The sequence below is a fragment of the Acyrthosiphon pisum genome, chromosome A1 (assembly GCF_005508785.2).
Source record: "Acyrthosiphon pisum isolate AL4f chromosome A1, pea_aphid_22Mar2018_4r6ur, whole genome shotgun sequence".
Taxonomy (NCBI): domain Eukaryota; kingdom Metazoa; phylum Arthropoda; class Insecta; order Hemiptera; family Aphididae; genus Acyrthosiphon; species Acyrthosiphon pisum.
Window position 1 is genome coordinate 70,843,379 of NC_042494.1, and position 26,394 is coordinate 70,869,772.

General features: G+C 28.5%; 1 protein-coding gene across 1 annotated transcript in view; it reads right to left on the minus strand.

Annotated features, from left to right (window-relative positions):
• LOC100168234 (nuclear receptor-binding protein homolog) overlaps positions 1 to 25,519 on the minus strand; it is a 53,770-nt gene extending 28,251 nt beyond the window's left edge. The window contains exon 1 of the mRNA XM_029487453.1: positions 24,585 to 25,519. Within this exon, the coding sequence (XP_029343313.1) occupies positions 24,585 to 24,749 (165 nt within the window). The 5' untranslated portion in view covers positions 24,750 to 25,519. The remainder of the gene's footprint in view (positions 1 to 24,584) is intronic.
• Positions 25,520 to 26,394: the final 875 nt, after the last annotated feature.

Sequence of the window (26,394 nt, forward strand, 5' to 3'; positions counted from 1 at the left end):
TTGATTCTAAACATTTGTTTTTTTTTTTTTTTTTTTATTTGCTTATAAAAAAGTATTGGATAGTGCTATTAAAAAAAAGAGCACGCTGTTGCACACATAAATTTCTTCTTTACGTGTTGTGAAAATTTGGTAGCTCTCATAACAAATATGGTGCTAGAAAAGTTGTCCCGCGCAAAACAGTTCTTGCCATGTCGTACATTTGTAAGACTGAGACAACGTATGCGGGTGTATCGTCCTAATAATTAGACAGTCTTGTCCAGGCCAAGGATCGACTGCCTCGTGTGCAGTGGTTTGTGGCTAAGATTTTGTAGATAGATAACATAAAGTTAAAAAAAAATTAATTATTCCAAAGGAATATTATTGGTTTTAGTCTTTAAGTAATGAAACAATTAATAACAATATTATAATCAAACAAATTATTTAATTAATACTAAAAAAAAAAATAATAACTGCATTTAAAAAAACATTTATTGAAATAATGAAAAATGTATAACAATAACACTCTTAAACATATCCAATTCGATTGCAATTATGTACGGTCAAGTTATTCTCTAAGCTATTTTAATATTTTAAACTAAACTCTGTCCCTTGAGAGAACACACTGATTCTGCATATCCCCACACAATTCCCTGCCATCGAGACCGGTTCTAAACTGTGTCCAAGTATCACATGGGGATGTGCAGAAGAACCGATTTTCGTCAGGCCACGGCGTGTTCTCTTGTCGAACAGAATATAATATTGTAATATTATAACTATTTATAAATTACGTCGTTACGATAACCGAACATGTTATAACAGTATAACAAAATATATTTTAATACTAATATTTACCAGGATTGATCAGAATTTATATAACAACAATATTATAATTTAATAACTAATAATAGGCATTGATGGCGTGAACTTATAAAAGATAATCATGAACTAAATAGATGCAATTATAATATTGCTATCAGTTAGAAATTTAGAATTCGTATGAAAATTTCATAATATTTAACCTTTCGAAACCATTTTTGTAATCATTACAATTGTCTTAAACTATTCGATTGTCAACAGAAACTAGTATTGTAATATTTATAAATAGGTTTATTACTTTTTATCAATGTCACGTTTAACCTTAATTCACACAGAATACAGAAGTGGTCTTTATGACTCCATAATACATTATTAGACAAAGGTAAATTCCACTTTTAAATTTCTTTCTATTGAATAAATAAACATTTATTTAATTGTCAACATGACGAAAAATAACCATTAAATCGAAAAAAGTACAAGGTACAGAACCTGTAATAATATACTTCTATTTTAGTTGATAATGATAACAATTTTGCTTGAGAAGATGTCAGGCGTTAACGCACTATTTAAAACAAATAGTTTTCACTCTCTGGCCCAAGCGCCACATAGTTAAAACGCAATCATGCAAAATCTTTTATTTTTATGATTTCGAGTAAAATCACATATTACAAAAATTATAGGGAATAATATTTTTTAGGGTTCAACATAATAATATAATATAGGTAATGGAACATATGTCTAAAATATATCGTCTCAAAAAAATGTAATATTCATTTAAATGTGACAAAATATTTATTTTTTTAATCTATATATAATTAAAATTATAATAAAATATAAAATGATTGATGTGTCGATGCCTCAAAAAAAGTATTCTAAATAATTTTTTAAGATTTTTGTAATTTTACTCAAAGATTCTTCAAAAAGATTTAAAAAAGATTTAACGAGAATGCTACGTTACTGTCTATGTTAGAGAAAACAGATAAAATTGCGTTAACATCTTCTTAATAATAAATTTAGTAAAATTACAACATTTTAATAACAAACTTATAGTGCAATTCAAAAAAATGGTAATAAGTACTTAATGTCCATAATACTATACTGTATAATAAGTATTACACTATTCCGAGACAACAGTGACATTGAAACAAGATTAAATTCTATACATTTAAAATGAAAATGTTTAATTGACACGTGGTTTTAATTAAATAGAACTAAACTACAGGCATGAGCTCAGATTCGAGAAGTACAATTTTTGGTAAGTTCCGATGATTGATGGGCATTTTATTGATAAAATCTCACATTTAAGCACTCAAAACAAAATAACCATTAAATATGATTTTTAAATAAATCAACCATTTTTAATTTTATAAGTAGGTATATTTAGGTTTTTTACAAAGTGCTGTAAATATGATACAGTGATTCACATATGTCATAAACAAATGAATCATTAATGCATTTTATTAAGAACTGAATTTGAATAGTTTGATTTCATATAATCTAATTAGTAATTACAACCAAAAAAATAAATATTAGATACCTACTTATTTATCATTTGAAAATTAATACCTACTGAAAATTTAATTGCAATTGATAGTCAGAATTATTCCACCGTACTGTTAGGAAATTAAAACTATATAAAAATAGAATATTTGTTCGAACATTGTATTGCCGCTACAATGCTACATAATTATAGAGATTGATGAAGTTTGAGTTTAGATCAATAAGCAATTAAATTATATTGAATATAATCAATTGTTAATCTTTAATTCAGATGTCCAATCTAATGCGTATTTTATGGTACGCATATAAAATAAATGTACATAATATTACTTTTATATTTTTGTTTTTCGTAGAAATGTTTAATAGAAAGTTCAATTTTATGAAATTTTATATCTTTATAAACCTATATTTTTTTAATAATAAGTACTCAAATTGATAATGATTTATATTTTATAGGAATAGATTTAAAGAATCATTATTTAAAATAATAAAAACACAATGTACCATTAATGGTAAAAGAAGGCGAAGGACCAACTCGCAGCTGTTTATTTAGACGTCTGTGCATGTCAATATATAACTATTTAAAACTTTCTCATATTAGTCTGGTTTTGTTTAATCATCACTAAGTATTTGTTTTGTTTTTTTCGAATATTCTATTTAATTTTGATATTGTGTTCAATATATGTTAAATATTTTTAATACAATCCCAAAAACGTACAAATAATAAAAATACTGTTGATAAAATCATGTTGAAAAGAGAGAAACTTTACGACCTTAATTTATCTTAGATACTTCCTATTGGTTTTTCTGACGACCTCGTCCCATATAATTATGTACAATTTCTGCAGAATTAATACACAATTAAAAATATTTCAAAAATTAAGGTTGTATGTTTATAATATATTAATATTTCATAAGTATATTATTACTATAGATACCTATAGGCTATAATTATAAATATTATTATTTTCATGACAACATTTGAACGCCAAGGAAACATTTAACTACAAGTACCTAGGTACAAATAAGTTTAAAATGTTTTAAATTATTACTAGTTACGTCAATCACTTGTTTAGCGTATTTACCCTCAGCTCCGTCACACTGTGCCTTGTGAATGAATCATTAATCAATTTTCAGTGTCTACCTGCAGCAGTCACAGTTCCAATGAAAGACGAGTGTGCATTGAAAACAAAATTGAATAATAGAATAAACCGTTATTATACGCGCGATGCATTAGGCGTCAGTGTTGTTGCAACAACCCTATTACAGCACATAAATAAAGCTCTACATAAATCTAATAATGGATACACAAATGATTTAAACAAAAAATAAGTATCACGTAAATGTATTTCACAGAAAATAAAATTCACCCGAACAACAATGTATCCCTTGGTATTTTTAAACGTCTCTCATAAAACACAACTTATGTGTTTATTATAATAATAGTAGCTCTATTTTATTGTGTTAAAAAGTTCAAATAATGGGCAACGGCTAATTACGATTCGTAGGTTCGTATAGGTATAAAGTTACGTTTATCTAAAAGAAAATATTATCTTGTTTGGAAGATATATAAACTAGTGTATCGATAGAAAATTATCAAACCAACAACATAGTTATTACTATCATTAGTTATTAGGTATTCGTGAATCACTCGCTTAAATAATGTAAAATGAAAATACGGGTAGATTATAAAAATATTGGCAATTTTAATTTGTCTAACAAATAATAATTCACAAAGCTTACCTATCTTAAATATTCACACCTAATCCTGTAAAAAGTATATAATAATTCTAATATTTAACCGTCCATCTGTTAGGAGGATCTGTTGTCACGGGTGCTTTATAATTTTTTTTTAATTACTACTTTTAAAATTATTTTTCTTTATATATACCGCGGTGGCCGTATATCATACAATTACGAATACAATTACATCATTGATTATTGGAATTTTTTTATTCAATGAGTTCAATTTTTTTATAGGGGAGTACCGAGTAACGTATTCATCCGGTTCGTTACAATACGATCGTCATCAAATTTTAAAGAACTCGATAGGGGTGGCGTCCAATGACCCCGCCGTCGCGTCGCCAGCCATTTCCCAATGATCGGAAACAGCTGGCGCAACACATAAACAGACATATACCACTAGTGTGCGCACGCTCACTCACTCACATACACACAAGTGCGCACGCGTGCAGTTTTATACTTATCATCTACGTAAAAATATATTTTATATTTTTTTTATTCGCTGGGTTGTATTGGATGAAATAATATTTTTGTACAAATAAATAATTTGAAATAAAATTAAACGAGACTACACTGTCTAACGTTAAACATTGCATAATATAACATTATGAAATAAAAAAATAGCATATAAAAACGTAAATTAGGAGTAAAGAAAGAATTTATTCTAAGATACACATTACTGCTACTAATTGCTACGAATAAATCATAATTATTAACTAAAAGATGTATTAATATTTTCAATTGTGCAAATAATAAGGAATAATAATAAAATAAAATGCATATTGTAATATAGTTATCCGTAAATTTACTAGTCCTATAGCATTTAAGTACATGCAATAATTAGAATATGATAGACAATAATTTTGAGTAGATTAGAAATTCAAATTTTAAAAAATGATTAGGTACCTACGTTAAAATAGTTAGTTGGCATAAGAGTTATGTTGGCAAATTCCCAAAATTCAATCAACAGGTACCTTAACATATCCGTTAAGGTATATTTCCAGACATTTTTTTTGTAAATCTTAATTAGGTCATTTCATACAATTTTAGATTCGTAACGAAAGATATAATTATGTAATGGTAAAAAGATTTTAAAAAAAATATCTGTGGTAGTAAAATAAATTGCACTAAAATCTAAAATGTTTATTGATTATACAACCCTCTCAATGAATTTAGGAAAATTTACAATAATCACAGATTTCAAAGTTTCTTATCAATTTAGAAAAAACGTAGTCGAAAATAGGAAAAATCCAGGTACAATTTAACGGTGTTGTGTAAATTTACTCACACATATTTTTATAGCATGGTTTATATGCCATGCCGGTCAATATTTAACTTAATAAATATGACGTGAACTACCGTGCACCGTGTAGTTGTATGTATGTACGTTTTAATCAGTTTATAGACGGACAATGGTAAGTTATAAGTGCATTGAGCATAAATATACCAAAATATGTAAAAGCAAAGAATACAATTTTAAATAAATCGATAAGAACAAAATTAAGTACGTGTTAAAAAATATATATTAATTATTAGGCATACTGTATAATATATGTTAATCTTTCTTTTACTCTGAAAATATATTAATATATTTAATGGGCTCTGGTACGTACGAGGTATGCCTACAATAGAGGTAGTACCTACTACGTAGTAGGTAAGTACCAAACATATAAAGCGTATAAGTAGTAGAGTTAAATCCAAACACAAAGCTTTTTTGTTCACAAAAAAGTTAAATCAAATTGTAATAACTTTGATAATTTATATAATAACAGCGAGGTAAAAGACTCATAAATATATCACGTGTTATCTTTAGATAACATTGTTTGTGACTGTATTTAGTGATTATAATTTACAACTTAACGAAACACTGAAGTTAAAAAACTTGAATTCCCAGTTGAATTGTTATACAACACATGAATTGTAATTTCAGTCTTCATGCTTCTTATGAAAGAAATCTGACGAAAAAAATAAAAAATATACTTTTAGGTACATGCAGTTTTCCGCAAATACGTATTTTTTGTTGCACACACTAACTATCACTTTATTACATTATGTACACTTATAATAATATAATACACACCCGTATGGCTGTATACAAATAAAATAAAAAATCTTTTGTTTGTATTTTAAATAAAATAATTGCCATATTATACTATTTTGTGATTGACCGTATCTATGATGACAATAAACGCAGTGTTCTGCATATTTGTGGGGCGTAAAACTTGCAACTCGCAAATGTATATTTTTGAGCCATTTGTTGGTCACAACAATTTCGATAGAAAATACAATATTTAAAACTGTATAAGTGTATAACATAATGATTAATAGGTATTATCTATATAGATGGTTTACAGTTTGCGCCAGTTTACTGCCATTATCGTTGTATTAAGCTATATAACCATATGGGACATGGGTACTTGGCTTTATGTCCTACATTATACCAATAGGCGGTCGTGCACCTCTCAAGCCGCTACCGCCACCACACCATTAGCGTCAGTTCGGCCTTCACATGATGTGTGCGCATTAATTTAACACATATTGGACCAAAGTCGTACGCGTGTCTTAGTTTTTTCAGTATTAAGGTAAAAATATTAAGGAAAATAAGGATTTTTGATAACCCACTGACGAAAACGTGGACAATTCACAGTAACGGACAGCCATGAGCACAAACGTTGATCTTTCGGTGTATTTATATACGTAGACATTCATTTATAACTGTTTCGTATAATTTAGCGAATAGAATTAGAAAAGAGTGACCGGACTGAAATATTGCAGACAGTAAACGTAGTATAGATCAAGTGTTAAAATACAAAAAAATGTACAAGCACAAACAATGAATCGTTTTAATTATGGCTGCAACTATTAAAATTGCACCGTAAATTACCAACTATAGAAAATATTAATAATAATAATAATTCGAGATTTGTTATTTTAATTATTATATATATGTTTATATACATCTTAAAATATGATATTATTTTATATTTAATAATATTAAAATAATACTTGAAGTATATTATGATAAATTACAATAAAAAGTACTGATTCTTTAAATAAACTGTAATTATTATATACGTCTAAACGGTTGTACTATTTTTAGTCGACCGGTACACGGAGTCTGTTACGTCTTACGTACCATTAAAAGTTATAACTATGCTCATTTATTAAATGATTTCCTTATATTGTAATATAGTAGATACATATGTGTTTATAGTATACAATTTATAATAAATTATAATACACAACGTATTTACAAAAAAAAAAATCACTAATACATAATAATTAGGTATTATATCAATTACATATTTATACGTACGTGTTTAAGTTGTTTAACGGTAATTCGTCGTTTAAATCAACACATCAACACGTGAAATCATCACGTTAAATTGACAACAATTTTTAATCAACCATTTTACATAACTACATATTTTATAATTGATTATTCGTTACTTGGAATTTTTTTAATATTAGAAAAAAGTTATTCTAAGCAAATAATAATATGGGATTTAAAATAACTCACAGTTAAATATTTTAACGAAGAAGACAAAAATATTTTAAATGTACCTACTTTATAGGTACCTACTCACACAATTTAACATATTACATAACATTTTGTTATTAGTATTCTATCTCATATTTTTGAGACAATCTATTTTAATTTTTTCTGCAGTTAACGATTTTACGACTTTGTGAGATTCATCAACACTCTAATCATTAATAATTAATTATAATAAAGGGAAGAAGATGTACCTAATACATAAATATTTAAATATTTGAAATATAATGAACATAGTATTATTATTTTGGTTTATAATAAAAAAAACTTAAAAAAACTTAAAACAAGCTATAGGTTAGGTTTTTACATACACTATTTATTTACTATTATAATATATAAAATGATGAATTATGAAGGATATATCAGTACATATAATGTAAAGAACAAGATCAAACAAAAAAATTCATGTAATAGGCATTTGTTTATCATATCATTGACCTTTTGGCTTTAATGTAAGTATAAGTAATAACCCATAACACAATGGTTATATTGAAAACACTAAGAAATACGTACAGATATAATATAATATGAATGTTATCTGTACCTAAGGAAAAGGCTAAGTTAACTAGTTAACTAGACAATTAGTCTTAAAATTGTAAAAAAAAAATTACTTATTATGACTAAATTAATTTCTAAAACTACAAAATTACTATGGCATATTATAGGCGTGACCAACTGTACACAGGCCATATATTATTATCTGGTTTTAAGGATATATTATATTGTATGTATTATATTGTGCATGGTATTATGTTGGACATATATGGACTCATAAAATGTGACAATTGTCACGTTTATAATTCCTATAAAATGTATTGGGGCAAAGATCCATTAATAATAACTAAGATAACCTTATGAATTATATATTAAATATATTATATTATATTATAACCTATGTATTTTTGTTTTTTAAATATATTTATTATTTAGTAGGTAAGCTGACCCTAACTGTCCCTATAAATATAGAAAGCCAAAAAATGCATTATTTAGCTAGTTGCTTTACAAGTGTTCAGATATTGTAAAACAAGATGCACATTCTCGTTACATATTGTATAAGTTGTGTAAAGTCCCAACAAAACTATATTCATAGTGACGTTTATAATTTTCAAATTTATTCTTGCTAGTTTATTAACGTAATTAATATATATTAATATGTATACATATTCTACATATTATAGGTACTAATAATTGTGCCTCTTAAGTATACATCATATATTAAAAATAAAGAATAAAAAAAACTTTTTCACGCTCTCAACATTGTTACTGGTTAATTTATTAATCCAAACAAATCAAGGGATAGTTTCACAGTTGGTATCTATTATACAAAGTAATATTCTAAATACTCTACTGATTAAGGAATTTACAATCAAGGCGCCCGGTGCCGATGCCAATTTGTCCTAAAAAATACACTCTGCGGGTATAATGATACCGCCTTGTAGAATTAACCAAATTTCATAATTTTTTTTAATTTCTAGAGGAAAATATTCTACAGCCTGCATTGTTCTCCGTTTTTCAATATTTTATTCTCAAACTTTATAATATGTCTAAAAAAATACTAGATAAAAAGTATTTTTTTACAAATTTTTTAATACAATTATTTGAAATAAAACCTAAAATCAGAGATCGATGCGGACTGTAGGAAGTCTTCTTCTTTCAGATAAAAAAATAGTCATCAAAATCCAACAATTCTACAAAGCTTGAGAGTTATTCCCATAAAGTCATTTTTTTCGATAGAATACATCCTATCAACCCCCATAAACAGATATTGGGTAGTAGATTAGTGGAAAAGTCTTATAATTGAGGTGGCAACTAAAATATAAAATTTAATTTTTAAATTTTATAAAATTGTGGAAAATTTGAAAAACTGGCACCGGGGCCCTTATTATTATTATAATAATAGGTTATAATACTTACCTATTAACGTAGTCTTTTTTTTTTAACGACTTTATTTTTACAAATTACGGTCTATGCATTTTGTACAATAAGTAATATTTATAGTTTACAGACAGTTAAATGAGTTTATACACACACAAGGAGGAAAGTTTAAATCTGTGTAAAAATGTACACACCTGTATTCATTTTCAAATAGGTAGGTTATAATATACCTATGAATTTTTTTTGTACCTACTTGATCGAACTCAACTTTCTCCGTGAGTACGTTAGTATATACTACCATTTGGTTGAATTTATCAATTTTAATTGATTCTTTTTTAAATCTATTACAGAATTATTTTTAGTTGATATTGATGGATCATAGAAGTGAATCAAGAAATCTGAAATGTACCATCACACAGTTTTCTTTCTTTACAGATAATGTTTAAAACAAATTTTTATTCATACATCCGACCAAACTAAATTTCTACTTAACATCATGCTTGAAACTTTGAAAAAAACAGCTTATTGTAAAAATTTAAAAGTTGTTGAATAACCCAGATACAGATTAAATTGATTGATAATATGTATCACTCTTATATTTAGGGATTTTAAACGTGATTAGATACCAAAAATATTTAGCTACACTGGCAAGAATACAACAAAATACTATTTGTATATTGATTTATTTCAGTGGCGAAAGGAATTCTTTATATTCATAAAAACATAATGTTTATAAATACGTGCAAGCCAAATTTTTTGAGTCATCAAAGGTTTAAGATTAAAAAAAACAAGTTATTTTACCCATTACCTCGATATCAATTAGTTACTATAGTTACTGCAATATTAATAATTATTATCAGTTCTAAAATTAAATTAGTGAATATATTGAACAGCTATATAAATATATAATTTGAAAAAATATAAGTTTCTAGAAATTATGATTAAAAGCATAATATTGATAGGTAAGAAGCTAAGAATTATTTATTATACACTTAAGAAATACAATCTCGAACTTTTGATGATTTGAAAGCGGTATTTAGAACTAAATTTATTATTATTTCATACTTTTGTATGTATAAGTATACTTTTATTAACTTTGTCATATTATTTTAGTTAAATAAATTCGAAACAAATATTCACAACACATACTTGCAGGTTTTTTTTAAAACATAAAACTGGTTAACATTGGATGAGTCACGTAGACGTCGAGAATGTATTTAAGGATAATCCACATAACTTACTGCCTACTTACAACCATTATCCTTAGGGCCCACACGTTTGTTGTCGAGTTTGTTGTACAACTACAAGTTGTATAAGTCTTTTGTCTAAAAATAGACACTACATAAAGTTTTGAAGTACACATTATTTTCTAAAAAATAAAAATGTCTATCGTGTATCAAACGCCAATTTACATCCTTGCAGAAGACGACGGATATTTTATTGGATACAATAAAACTCAGCCTCCATATTGTTTTTAAAAAAATATAATCATACAGGTTAACACATGTTACACATTAAATAATTTTCTAATTGATATTAGACATAATAATTGTTAGCTATAAATAATTAATAGACAATAATAATATATATGAAAAATTATTTGATAGTAGAATGTTCCAAACTATGTAATCAATATGTATCAACATAGATTATAGGGAAACAAATAAAATACAGGAGAAAATAACACAATTTTTCTGATTAAATTAGTATTATGTCATTAATTATGAGTTATGTCATACATAATTCATATAAATCAAATTTTTAAACTAAAAGTAATTAACGCACAACTTTCAAGTTTTTGTTTCCGGATTAAGATACCAAAAAAACAATGAACAATTAAATATTAAATGAGTTAAGATCAACATAATTTCTTTTACAAAAATGATTGTAGGTACTCATATTATATTGGTAATTACTATGCTATAAATTATAACGGGCATTTCGTCCTTCAAAAAACTGACTAAATATCATTTTATAATTTGGTATTTTAAAAGCTTATAGAAATATAATAATAATATTAAAGCCTAAAGGTGTAATGTTTATTTAGGTACTTCATTTCAAAGAGTTATAAATTATAATTATCTGTGCTCCGATTGTGCATAACGTACTAACGTATAAATATATTTTATTATAGTAGTTCAAATTATTTTACAGAGATTATGATATAAATAAAAATTGACAAATAATTAAAATAAAATGACATAAAGAGAACGCTACATGGCCATTTGTTGTCTCCTTGTTACAAGTGCGTAACATGGCAACTTTACGCTCAGCAGATCTGTTTAGCTCCGTTATAGCTTAAAAATTAGAGCGAATCTTATTATTATGTTATGAAACTTTATGTTAAAAACTTTATCTGTGTTTGAGTGTAGGTTTTTTACGATAATTCAGTTTTTAAGTGAGTTATGAGCATTTTTAATTTACGTTATATTATAAACGTATAACTTACTAAAAAATTGAACTATCGTAAAAATCCCACATACAAACACAGATAATGTTTTTACCGTCAAGTTTCATAATTTTACTCTAATTTTTAAGGTAACGGAGCTAAACGTGATATGCTGAGCGTAAATTTGGTATGTCACGCACTTGTAAGTCGAAGACAACAAATATCTGTGTAGCGTCCTGAGAAATTCTAAGTAAATAATAAAAACATTAAACAAATAAAGCCAACGTTAGAATTTTGCATGTATTATTGGTTATTTCCAATCTATTGGTAGTTGTTTAAGATATTATATATAGAAGGATTTTTGTAAAACTGAGAGGAATTTTAAATGATTCAAACTAGAGCGAAGTTTGAACAGCTTGGTGGAAATGAAATGGTGAGGAGGCGGGGGGTAGCGTGAGATATAATAATTATTAAAAATAGTTAAAATTTTTAAAAGAATCTTAAGAAGACTTTTGTTTAGGAATTTATTTTATTGATAATCAAATTTTAAAATGATCAATAAAAACATACAAGAAGCCCTAGATAATATTATTTTTAAATTTGATTAGAGGGTATCCACTCAAAAATTAGAGTAACATCATGAAATTGGTTTTACTGAACACAAAATTGCTATGATGTACGATTGTAAGACATCACGCGGGTGTGGTATTTATTAATCAAATAATACATTTGAATATTACCATAGTAATTATACTAGTAATTATTTACTTTAATAAATATTAGTCTAGTTTATCTAAAATACATACCTACTACAATGTATTTATAATTTAACTTATTTATTATCATAAAACAACTATCCATAGTTTTCTCATTATTAATTCATATTTTATCAACATAATAATATTCTTTTTTTGAAAAAATACAATCTGTAAATATTTACAATGAGAATTTGTCATAATATATATATATATAATTAACAAGCATTCCAACTGATTTTTTTATTTTAATTTTTATATTTTTTTCTGCTGGATTACATCCTTACACCAAATCCTTTTTGGGTAGTGCGGTAATATAATAATAACTAATTAGTTAGAACAAAAGTAATATAGTTGATTTGGGGTAAAATATATTTTTTACTTATATATTTCACATATTTTAATTTCAAGACACATTTAACCGTATCAGTTTAAATGTTTATGGATGAACTTGTATAAAATAGTACTTTTAGTCTCAAGGTCAAATCTCATGCGTACATCCGTCAACTCGATTGGGTGCGTCAAATCACTGTACAATAATATACTACATTATATAGTTACTGAGCTTAACATCCGCACGCATATCATAATATAGTGTGAAAAATTGTCATAGGGCCAATAGCTCCAAGAGAATACAACTGTATTCATTTATATTTTATAACATAGATGACATACAAAATCATAACGTTTAAAAGTATGTATATGTGATAATAAACGGGATGTTATTACCTAAAGGTACATTCATTTTGGATAACATTGAATATTGAATCCAGAAACATTTTCTTTTATTATTTGTCCCGCCACTGTCGATAAATATCGGTTCAGTGGTGTGTATATTCGTTCCTTTAGATGTACAAAATCACCAAAGTTGTGTTGAAGAATAATTCGTCCACACACTGCAATTACGAGCAATTTGGGTAAAGCAAAAAAGTAGTAGGGTGAAAAGTAGAATCAATCCAAATAACCCAAAAATTCCTTATATGGGACTCAATTCAACATTCGGGACACTTTAAACTAATATTGATTATGATACGGGTAGGTAAATATTTAAATTAAGACGAATAAGTTGTGGTTTATACTATATGCGCATATCTTTTGGGGAAATATATAGGTAATGGAAAACTTATAAGACTAGCATAAAAAAAGTCAAAAACGTTAGAATATATTAACGAATTTACACATTATAGTTTTGAACAAACGATTTTTCTATGGTTCTTAGGCTTAACTATACATCCTTTTTTCAAGTAGGTTCAATGTTTTATATGTTACAGACTTACAGTGCTAAAAAAAAATTACTTATTAGTGATACTATTGCCGAATATAGTTACTGTATAAAACTATAAACGTAACTTTATTAATCTTTCAACGTAAAATTAGATATAATTAGGGTAACAAGTTAAATTATTAAAATTACTTTAAAATAATTATGATTATCTAAATAACAAAGAAGTAATAAAATATGAATATTTAATATTATGTACCTTTATTTTCTGATAACTTATCTAATCACCTCATTATATAGTTAGTTAATATTATAATGACCGTAAAATATGATATATGTATATATAATATATATATATATATATATTATACAATCTTTTTTGAAGATATAGGTTAGGTTTGGTTAGTTTATACAACCTGTACCTTATAGGGCATAATCAGAATATGAGATAAGTGGATATAAATATGATAACAGTGAAATACTAAATTGTTTGATGGGAGAAGCCCACCCAGTGGTTAGGTTAGGTTTTTAACTGTCTTAAAACATTAGGTATATATTAGATTGTGACTAACTTTTTATAAATAATTTTTAAAAAATTCCGAAAAAACCGGAAATATTTTAGATATGTATATTTTATTTAGTTAATTATTTTATAGGTATAGGCGTATATAGCTATTAATGTAAAATATTATAATATACATATACGTACATCTCTAAAGAAAATAGATTTGATGTTTATGTGCGCGTTCAATTTAATGTACATTGTTTTAAAATGTTGATACCTCGGTTGACACAATTTTCGATTGTTTTGAGTAAGACGGGTTGGTTACCAGAAGTGGGCCCACCCTTGAATAGGGAGGGGGTAAGTAGTAATGACTAGCAAATTCCAGGAATGGTCTTACAAGTTCTACCAACATGTTGGCATACATTTTAAACGGATTGGGTGATGTTAGTGAGCCAACTTCATGGCTGCCATTGTTTTTATTTTTCAAATATTATAATTTTACAATAGGTCAGGGTTGCAGTGTTTTAAACAAAATGTGTTTAACATGTGTTTAAAACGTTTTAAACAAGTGGATTTGTTTTAAACGTTTTATACATAAACGTTTAAAACAAGTAAATTTGTAATAAAATAATAAAATATATTGTTATTTTTTTTTATGTAACTTATAACTTGATATTCGACAGATTATTCGTATGAACTATGCAGAATTGATAAAAATATTAAATGTTTCTTTATTATTGCATTTTGTTTAAGTATGGAAATAACTTATAAGTAATAACAATATACCTTAATATCTTACACAGTTATAATCGAGGTTATAATACAGTTTTTGGTCATGTTTTAAACTTTGTTATTTTTTTTTAGTATTAGTGTAGGTACTGTACGTCTGTACGACTGTACTACAATTATTTACAGTTAAGTCCAACAAAGATTTTTGAAATTTGTTGTTAGTTGTTACTGCCCTGCACTAAAAAAATTATTGTTGAAAAAAATTATTTATAGTTTAGACGAAATGTATGTTCTATGCAAAAAAAAAAATTTAAACAAAAAATGGCGTTTAAAACAATGTAAAAAAAAAATAAAAACGTTTTAAACACATTAATAAAAAACATTTAAAAAAAACGTTTTAAACAATAAAAACATCGTTAAAAAAAACTGTTTTTTTTTGCAACCCTGCAATAGGTACATTCGAGGTACCTATATCTGCACTTTAAAATTAAAGATTATTTAGAGAATAGGGTTATAAGAGTACACAATACGTTTGGTTTTTATAATTTAAGTCTGAGGTTACTAACCTTTTTATTTGTGGGAATGGAGAGGGGTCAGAGATATCCTAAGATTTAAAAAAGAAAATCATTTTATTTTTAGATTCTGAGCAGAGCTCAATGGTGTTTATTATTTTTTTTTATATAAATATCCTGTATACAAAATTTCTACCAGAAGGAGTGCTTCGACTTCAACATATTATAGTACCTTATCTTTTAGCAAAGTGTAGTGTAACTAGTCCATAGAAGACAGGTACTAATATATTATAAGGCTTTGTGTGTAAGCGGACAACGCCCGCTGACAAGACATTTTCAACCCTATTCAATATTTCTGTGTCACCAAACTTAAAAATATTAAATTATAACGATCAATTTAATGTTCTACTGAATTAACTCTACTCAATGATGTTCTAATTAAGTGGTCAATGCAAAGAGTTTTTTTGTATGATTCTGTAGGAATTTAATTTATTTATGATACAAAAATACTATCACTATTAGCATAATAGTCCTTTGTTCTAGTTTTATTGGTTCCCTCGACGTCCTTGAGCGCCGGTGTTAGCTTTACAAATTCACCATAGTTATTTGTCGATGCCAGTTTTGTGATAATTATGCAATAATAGGTATGAGTATACAAACAGGATTTCAGATTATAAAATAAATATTTTAATTTTTCCATGAAATATAAATTAATTAACCATGATAATACACAATACTTTTTTCTATCGTTTATAAAATATATAAACTATAATATCAGGTATCCAATAAAGAAGATGTATATAATATTATATTCACTATTAATCGATCCTCTAATACGGAGCATACTACTATGATATGTTTATAGATAGAGACTATAGGTAACAACCAACAAGTAACAACTAAGAACTAATAAAATATAACAAAAAGTTAGTTAATATTAAATAGGATAATATGTAAAATAAAATAATTTACTAATAGGAAAAACTGAATCTTTATGAGTTATGATTAATGAAATGTGAGTTTTTAAAAAAAAACTACCAATAAAGGTGTGTCCTTGATGTAATCGAATTAAAACCTCATTAATTAAAGTAACAGCGAAAGGGCGAAAATTCGCAAAATATAAATTAAATTTATGTAAGTATTTATAATGGATTCTAGTCTTACATCCCAATGTGCAATATTTTGAAACCTTTCAAATCGATAAAAATCGTTTTATAAACTTTCCTATATAATATCGTAATTCTATACCAAAATAACATGAACAATTTATTAGTTTATTAGTTTACGTAGAGTACGTATTATATTTATTTATAGCAAATTTGAACATTTGAACATTGCAAAATCTATAAAATATAAATTAATAAAATCGTATAGGTACGTGCTAATAAAAAAATATAAGGTAAAGAAAAATAGAATACAAGAAATTACTATAGTAAGAAATTTAGACAGTAATGTGATACTAGGAATAACAAGAAGCTTTGGAAATACGTACTTCCAAAAGGATATAATAAAATGATATCAATATGGTTTAAGTCATAAATTTTTCCACTACACATATCGGAGGTTATAACTGGTGGTGCCCACGTATATTGCGGTCTTCGCTAATATAATATAACGTAACCATATTATATATTTAATATGATAAACAAGGTTATGGTTAATACTATACCAATGCAGTTCTATCACGTTCCGACGAAATTTGACGAGCCCATACTCCAGGGAGCCAATGTCAAAATAATTTGTGATTCAAATTACGTCCTATGATTAAACTAAGGGCATTTCAATTCATCAGTTTATGGTATTAATGAGTTTAACTGTTCTACTATGTCAATTGGTCAAATTTTAGAAGGTCGGTGATCCGAAATATCTTATTTAAAACATTTGGGTAGTCTATGGTCGATTCTACTTCATTAAATTCCACAGTTTTTTATTTAAATAATATGGTATTGAACATGCATAGTTTCTCTAAAGGCGCATATAGGCATCCACGTCAACTACACAAAATATAATAATATGTTCAAACTTCATTGTTAGTTGTTTTTTTTACATATAAACATGTGACAAAGAAATATGTTTAATCTATTATTTAAACTAAATGGATTTGTTTTTGGGAAAGTTATTGAAGTTAAATATTCCAACAAATGAGTAATCTATTAGTACCAAAACTACTTAATGAGAAATATTTAGGTACTTACTCCTATTTTTTTTTCAAGCCATTAATAAAAATATGACTACTTAATTATGAATTTCAAAGTAAATTTTCGAACAACACACTGAAAAACATCAAATCAATCATTGTGTTGAAAGTATGAAAATATGACGCATACCTATTTTGTACCTATCATAAAAGTTATATCATACAATTATGTAGATATTACTATAGAAATTAGTAGTTGATACAAAAGTAAGAAAATAAGAGACTAACCGAATATCCCGAGGAATATCCTATGATAGTTTAATGACGCGGTGAACATTGTTTTTTTGATGCATAATTGGAACTGTTTTTAAAGGTATAACCTTATATAAGTAGGTACCAACGTTATTCGTTGAATATAAATAATAACTAACTATAAGTAATGTAACTTAAAATGACAGAATAATTTGAACTGTCTTCTTGATATAATATTTAATCACTAATCGCATATGGCTCGGCATAAAACACAGTTTGCATTTTGAAAACTGTAAATTAAACATATTTTGGAGTGAAAATATCGAACACGGCAATAAACGAGTTAAATAATAAAAGAAAATTATAATTTATAAAACGGTCTTCGGCATTTAATTAACCACGGCTGAAAGCCTGTTATGGCATTTGAACACGATTTTAAAAAATGTACGCAGTAATTTCTCATTTTGTAGCATTTGAATATGTAAAATTAATTAAATTTTACAATTCCGGTACCAAAAAGAAAATGGTACCACACATAAAACCAAGGTCAAATACATAAAAATATATAATCCAATGAGGTATTGTTAATAATAGACATGTTATGTAAAACGATGTCCACCAATTTTATGAAAATTAAAACTTCTAGCAAACATACAATTAGTAATTACAGCAACCGTAATAATATAATGTTGTTAATATAATTAATAATAAAATATTTTACGTTTAATTTGGGGAAATAAACTGTACAGAAGGGAAACCTATTTAAAATTAAAATTAAATTATTTATCAAAATTAAATGTGCTTAGACTTATACTTAACAATGATTTAAGACATAAATATTCCACGTTTATTAAAATGCTGAAAAAACACTTTACATACCTATAGGTATGTAAATAATATGTAATGTTTTAAAAATAGTACAATATCAGATTTTCAATGAACCGTAATTTACAATTGTGTATTTAAACTTTAAAGCAGATATGTATACGAGTAATAAATGTGTAGGTACGTTTTTCTTATATATTACATTGCATTTTGTATTAATAGTAAATATCCAGAATATTATATATTTTTTTAAAATAATTTCGAGTAGGTACTTGTTATACTTTACTTATAGCTCCATCGTTTAATATTTCAGTAAACAGTTGTTATAAAAATACAAGGGTTGATTAAACTGATCATATTGTACGAATAATTTATTTATTTATTTTCACTTTTAAAAGTATTAAATTTAAGAACATTTCATAGTACCTAACCTTGATAGTAACAGAACATTTATAAATAGTTAAAAAGAAATTGAAAAATAAAAAATTATATATATTATATAATTAAATAATTGTCTCCGGTATTTTCGAATTAAACTGATGTCCGTTATGTAAAACTTAATTAATATTACTAAGATAAAATTCTGGCTAAATAGGTATGGGAACGTTTGCCAATTTAAACTGAGTTTAAACTGTTAATACAGTTTTTACCAGTATTAACTGGCCAATTAAAACTAAACATAGGTACATTTTCAAAATAAATATTACATTTAATAAAATGTAAGTATTGGAGTACTGGCCAGACATTTGCCATTTTTGGTTTTTGACAGTCTAATATTATAACGAGGTATTATAATTAAGTATAGGTATTAGGTACCTACTATATTTTTCGAACATATACCTACATATAACTTCAGAGTTTCAATACAGGTAAATGATAATATATTTTACCTTTTAAGCAACTTTTAAGTAAACTATACTACATAATATTATGAGGCATAGGTACTTTATAAGTAAATTGATTAAATTATGATAAAAAAAAAAAGTTTGCCAAGGTAAATTATGTTAATTCCTATTCAATAATATTTGTAACAGCGATTTACTCACAAACAGGTAAAAATAAAATACATATTTGATATTTTGCCGTTTCGAACGATATAGCTTAATAGCTTGACCAGACAACAGTATCCTCTTGTCAATCTTGAATGCCAAATGCCGGGCATTAAAAATAGTTGTTTTCGCCTAAATTAATGGATCGTAATAGGGAATGCAATGCGCGAACGCCAACGAGAGTAGTAGCGGAGAAGGGATAGAGGGTTGGCCATCAACCAAAAATATTTTATAAAATATAAGCTACAAATGAATTTTTTATTATTATGTTCTTCGACATTCTTAGTGAAATTACAATAGAAATTAGAAATATTAGTTAACCAATTCTTATAATAAACTCAAATTTTAAATGTGATATTTGTGACATTTTGTTGATACACAGTATTTAAATTTCAAAGGAAAGATCAGTTATACCTATTACCTTAAATTGTAGAAACGAATTGATAACACGCATAACATATGCAGCAATGTGCTGGCAAAGACAACTTAATGGGCACTAACCAAAGCCTATCATTAGTCAAGAAACTCAAAGTATCAAAAGCAGATAAAGTCCCGCGATAAAATAAAATGTATAGATTTGCACCAACCGTATAACGGTTTTCTTATACCTATAATAATATTTTATCTATAATAATTATGCGCAGTGAGCACGTGCAGTGTGCAAAAAAAAAAAATCTTCAGAAGACACGTCAAGATTTTAGAAACTATATTTGATAACCTAGGTAACTAACCTATTTAAAGATCTCCAATTGAAGCCATTTGCACATGAAAAAAAAAATAAAAACGTATCAATAGGCACAGTCACACAGGACTTATTAACGACACAGGTATAGTGGTATACACAGGTACGTGTGATCTATGTGTATAATTTACGAGATAATTTAAATGTAACAAAATATATATTTCGTATAATTGTTAATAATTTTAACATAAATACCTACGCACAAACCAAATGTTCTAAGAATTTGCTCACCTAAAATATAATTTGAAATAACAGATATTTATTTAGGTTTTTTTTGGATATAAAGAAAATTTGAACATAATTGGTACCCATTGAGGTAGGTACCCATCTACAATTAAGTTATATAATTTCTGAGAACACACGAAAGTTAAGAATATAATATTATAATGTTTTGATTTTGTACAAGTATTTTATTTAGCAAATTATGTATAATATTATAGGTACAAGAATTTAAGAATATTTAGGAAGAAGTTTATATTCCTTATTTTAGAAGTAGGTACCTAAATACGCTAATATTCAAGTTCATCCTTTAAAATTGTTGTTTAAACTTTAAACTACGATTAGAATTTTAGATTGTAATATTCTAAGAAATCGTTTAGAAATCTATGTACTTTACTAATCGACCTTTACATAGATCTCTTTTTAAGAAAAACAAATAATTTACGAAACAAAATAATAATGCATGGAAAATGTATTTCAAATACTTAGTTAAAACTATGTAATATACATTTTTAAATAATTGTTATAATTTAGCCTTGTAAGCCAGTTGCATATAGGGTATAACACCTAATATATTACTGATAATATTGATAATGTAGTGATGATTACCTACCTGAATACGTTTAATCTTAAGACAAAGTTCACTTTGCAAACGACCACATTCTAAAATTAACCATTAATGTTAATAAATGAATTAGTTTCTTGAGGAAGATCTTACAGATAATTAAACCCACAATAATAGGTACCTATAAATTATAATCTATATTTAAAATGGACAAGCAGAAAATCTTTCATTTAAAATCACAATTAACGCATTTTAAATGTATTAGGAATGTAGCTTTAGTAATTAGTTATAGGATGTGTATTTAAAATAGACTTGAACGATATTTATGTCCAATCTATTTTAACCTGTTTCTGTGGTAAAGTGCATAGTTTTTTGACAGGTTGTTCTTTGGACCTACTAACAAGACTTGATCCAGAAATGTCATAATGTAAAGTGTAGATTTATGAAAAATAGGCAAGATGTATAGTGTGATTTCATATTGCCTATGTTGATTCGATGACAAATACATTTTTCATATTTTTCATTACATAGGTACTTACATAACTTTAAAAATATTCTGATTTTAAATATTGAATAATTTAAATTTTTTTGAAATATTAATAAGCATCTACTGTCAACTTATTTTATCTCAGCTTACAATAAAATAAAATTTTTAATGTATAATATATTACGCTGTACCTACGTCTAATAACACCTATGTATTATAATTAATATGTAGAACGTATTCCCTTGTGATTTCAACTATTTCCAGTGCCCAGAATTAAAAATTTTGGTAGGTACCTACCATCTTTTATCCATTTTATACGAATATAGATCAAGCTATAAATTATAATAACACCTATAACCTATTTGATAAAAATTATCTCACAAAATGAGTTTGAAAAATTAATATATTTTCAACAGATAATTAATATATATGTATGTAATAAAAAAATATTATTTGATATAGATACAAATTACAGTAGATAGGTAATACCGGGGGTAATACTTATTATAAATAAGGGGTAAAACTATATAAGTGTTTTGTTATTTTTTTTATATCAAGGTCAAGGCCAATTATTTATTGAATTGAGTAAATATAAACACATGCAGATAATTGTCATATTTTAATCCTTTTTACACGTTTATACATAACTAAATATGTTATCAATTTGTATCTATTAATAAAATTGTATTCAAATCTGTATTTTAGTCATCACATGATACCTCGGTACCTACCTACTTATAAAATCGTGTATAAATTAATTTCAACTACCTATTTTACGTAGTTCATGCCTATTTCAATAAACATTCATATAAACATTATTATACTACACATTTATACACTTAATGCCAGCATTTATAATTTTATTAAATTCAAATAAGTACTTGGTCTGTAAACTAACTTTACAAGAGTACAATAATTTGTATTGAGTATGGAGACTCATTTTTTCTTTTTAGATAACAATGTCTTAATGATAATATTTGTATCAAAATGGTATAAGTAATTAATTAACTACCTACAACACACATCAAAACGATTGTTCTTGTGCAAAAGTATCATATTAACTCATAGAGTTTAAATCCCTTGTTAATTAGACCGAAATACCACATAAAACATATTTATATACACTCCTGGTTACCGAGTATGAGACTAATATAAGTATTATAACGTATATTAGATAAGTATCGAATATCGTAAAATAAAAATAATAAGAATAAAAACAATATTCCCGCTATTATAGGTACCTACGCGTGTGTATATTATAATAAATTGATCATCCTCATAGCATGAACCTATCTACTTCCATTACATATAAATCTCGATATAAATATTGTATAAATCGATAGTATAACTATAACAGTTTTAGAGTTGAAGGGAACTATTGTTTGTATATAAAAGATTGAAGCAGATTAAAGCGATTTAGGTTTATTATGCATCTCAGATCGTTTACCTGTAAGTATGTCTTTAACGACAAAGAAGTAAACTCGGAAGTAAAGGTATTTTATTTTATCCTTAGCAATAGTGCTTAAATTGTAGGGGGGCGGGCACGGAGGGGCGGACTTTGTTCTTCTTATAAAAAAATATTTATGTGTGCGCCTTCTAATTATAAACTATAATAATATAATCAATAAGACATTTAAATATTCAGGTGAGCATATTTTTTTTTACACTTTTGCATCCCCCTTTTATTTTTTCCCAACTCAAGCACTGCTTAGTGTCTATCCCACGTGTTAACAATTAATACGCATCTATAATTGTGTACGCAGCGGGTTATTATTTTAATAATTTAAAAATTATTACCTAAATAATACGTAGTTTTTTATAGTGAAACAAATGAATCGAATCAAAGACGTCTAAATATATGAATATAGGAATAGTTCCTCTAGCTATAATTTAATCAATTTTCTGGTCACTGTAGTAACTATTGTAGTTCCAGTTTACCTAGGTATAGATCACAACATCAATTAAAATATTTCTTGTCTAATTGTTCGAAAACAATATTTCGACAACGGACGCAATGGCAAGACGATAGCTGTTTTTTCGGGACTAGGAAGCAAAGAATATTATCCACGTTCTGAATGACGGTCCCATCAGGTCCAATCTAACCAACGACGACGTGGACTCGGCGAGACAATACTCGACAATCATTATCGTCGGGTATTGATTATTGAATCAATATAATATTTTAATTTGTAATAAATTATTATAATATCCCATATTGATGTATTGACATAAAAGTACGGTGTATTATTATATTTATACGAAAATAATGACACAATGTGTCGGCAATTATATAATAGTGCGTAATGACAATATAATTTATTCGTGGGCGGACGTTACCGTCTAAGTGGTAGTCAGTGGCGGTCGAGGTGGTGGTGGAAGTGGCTGCGGCCGTGGCGGAAGAGGAGGAGGAGGCGGCAGCGGCGACGGCGGCGGCAGTTGGGCACGGTTCGATTTGGAACGCATGTTTAAAAAAAACCGGCTTATCACGCAATCGCTTATCACCGATTTACAACAGCCATCGACGGCGACGACTACTGTACCTATTATAGCAGCTCATTCGAGCTGGAAATTACCGGCGACTGTCGCGAACGTTTGGATGATTGTAATATTATAAAAATAACAACAAAAATCTATCGTTCAGACATGATTACGTCAATCCCACCTCGTGGCAACCACATAAATAGGTACATATAAACCGTTTAAACAAAATATGTAAAAAGCCCTCACCACTTCACGTCTCTTAAGCCACCGACCACAGGGGCTTTCCTCCAGGATTTCGCTTTCCTCTTCGGAATCGTCGCCGCTCTCCAGCGAGGTCTTCTTAACCGCGACGGCTGTTGCTGCTGCTACCGCGGCGGCCGTCGGGTCCGGTCCGCGGCCACTGGCCGGCATCGCTCAACAAGCTCAATCTGCCGCCGCGACCGCGACTGCTGTTCTCGCTCCTCGCACAACAGTAACAGTTACCACAGCGGTCGCACCCGAACGGATACCACGGTTCGGCGACGGCATTACCGTCGTCGTTCGGCAGACGCTCGATCGATACGTTCCTAAGAACGTGCGATGAACGTTCGACGGGCAATAACGCGCTACGACAACCGTATGATTTCGGCAGACTCTTTTATCGTCCGGGGAGATTTTTCGAGGGATTTACAGGGACGGGGGGCCGCACCGATCGACCAGCGGCATCGTATTTTCGCCACGGAGGCGCGATCGAAACCACAACAACAAAGTGGGGAGGAGGGAAACGAAAAAGTGAATTTCGTCGTCGCGCACTGGGTAACCGCACTCTTCACGCACACTCGAGCGACATAAAATAATAATAATAACTATAATATAGATAGGTAGTACGCGATTTTAACGCAAGTACGCGCGCGCGCAAAACGAACCGACGACCAGGAGGCGCGCGCACACACTCGGACGACGGCGTGCAATATGATATAATAATAATATATTATTATGAATATCTTTGCGATTTAAAACTTTAGGACAGGCGAGCGCGCGCGCACAATTATAAACGCCAACACAATGCGGCGTGCGAAATCGCAGTGTCAACGAGTCGAACGCAAATGATCTACTGACGGCGGTACGGGAAACGTCAGGACAGCCACTGAAAAAACGCGATTGCGAGGCGGCCGAGACTGTCGCTGCCTCTGCTGCCGCCTGCCACTGCTAGGCTTTGGTGGCGGCACCGGCGACGACGACGGCCGAACGGCAGACGACCGAGCGCGAAACGGCCCTCGCCCCTCCACCCGCAGTGCACGATAAGCACGGCGTAATCACGCCGTCGCTGTGTGGGCGTTCGCCGCGCGGATAACGATTGTCGTCGTCGCACCACGCCGGGGGAGGGGGCCTTATCACGAAATAATTTAAGCTTCTAGTCCTGTGACCAGCCATGACAAACTTATAGGGTATGTCGGCAACTTTTTGATACGCATTGTGTTCGGTGACCACTCCACACCCCGCCTATTGGCAAGCTGGTTGGCCGTGTAATTTAACGGCCAATGAAATGAGGCGAACTACGACTGTGGTCGGGAAGGGTGGGATGCGCCAACCGGACCAAAACTCGCATTGTTCCTGCCATACCTATCAAGGCATTGTCTGTTTTGTCACGTGACCAACCTGACAAGGTTTATAGATAATAGTATCTATAAACGTTGCCAGTCGCAAGCTTGCTTATCACCGCCGAACATTATCAGCAGCTGCATTTTATATTTTTAGATATTAAAGAAAAGATAGGCTATGGCTATGTTAATAAAAAAAAGGAAAGTGTGCCGGAATGGGAAAAAAAAAGACTGATTTTCATCATTGCCACTCATTCTAGCAGATGTCTTATCAAAATTGTATATACATATCTTTAATATCTATACATCTTATGATAAATACATGATGTTGGTTATGAGCAGCAGCTGATGCAGCAGGCTGCAGCTGCAACTGCTGTGGCTTAGAGTAATATTGAGAAAATAATATAACACCGGGAGCGCTGTCATACTGAATCTATTGATGGTTAGGCGGTTTCCCCCTGACGCGGAGTTGAGAA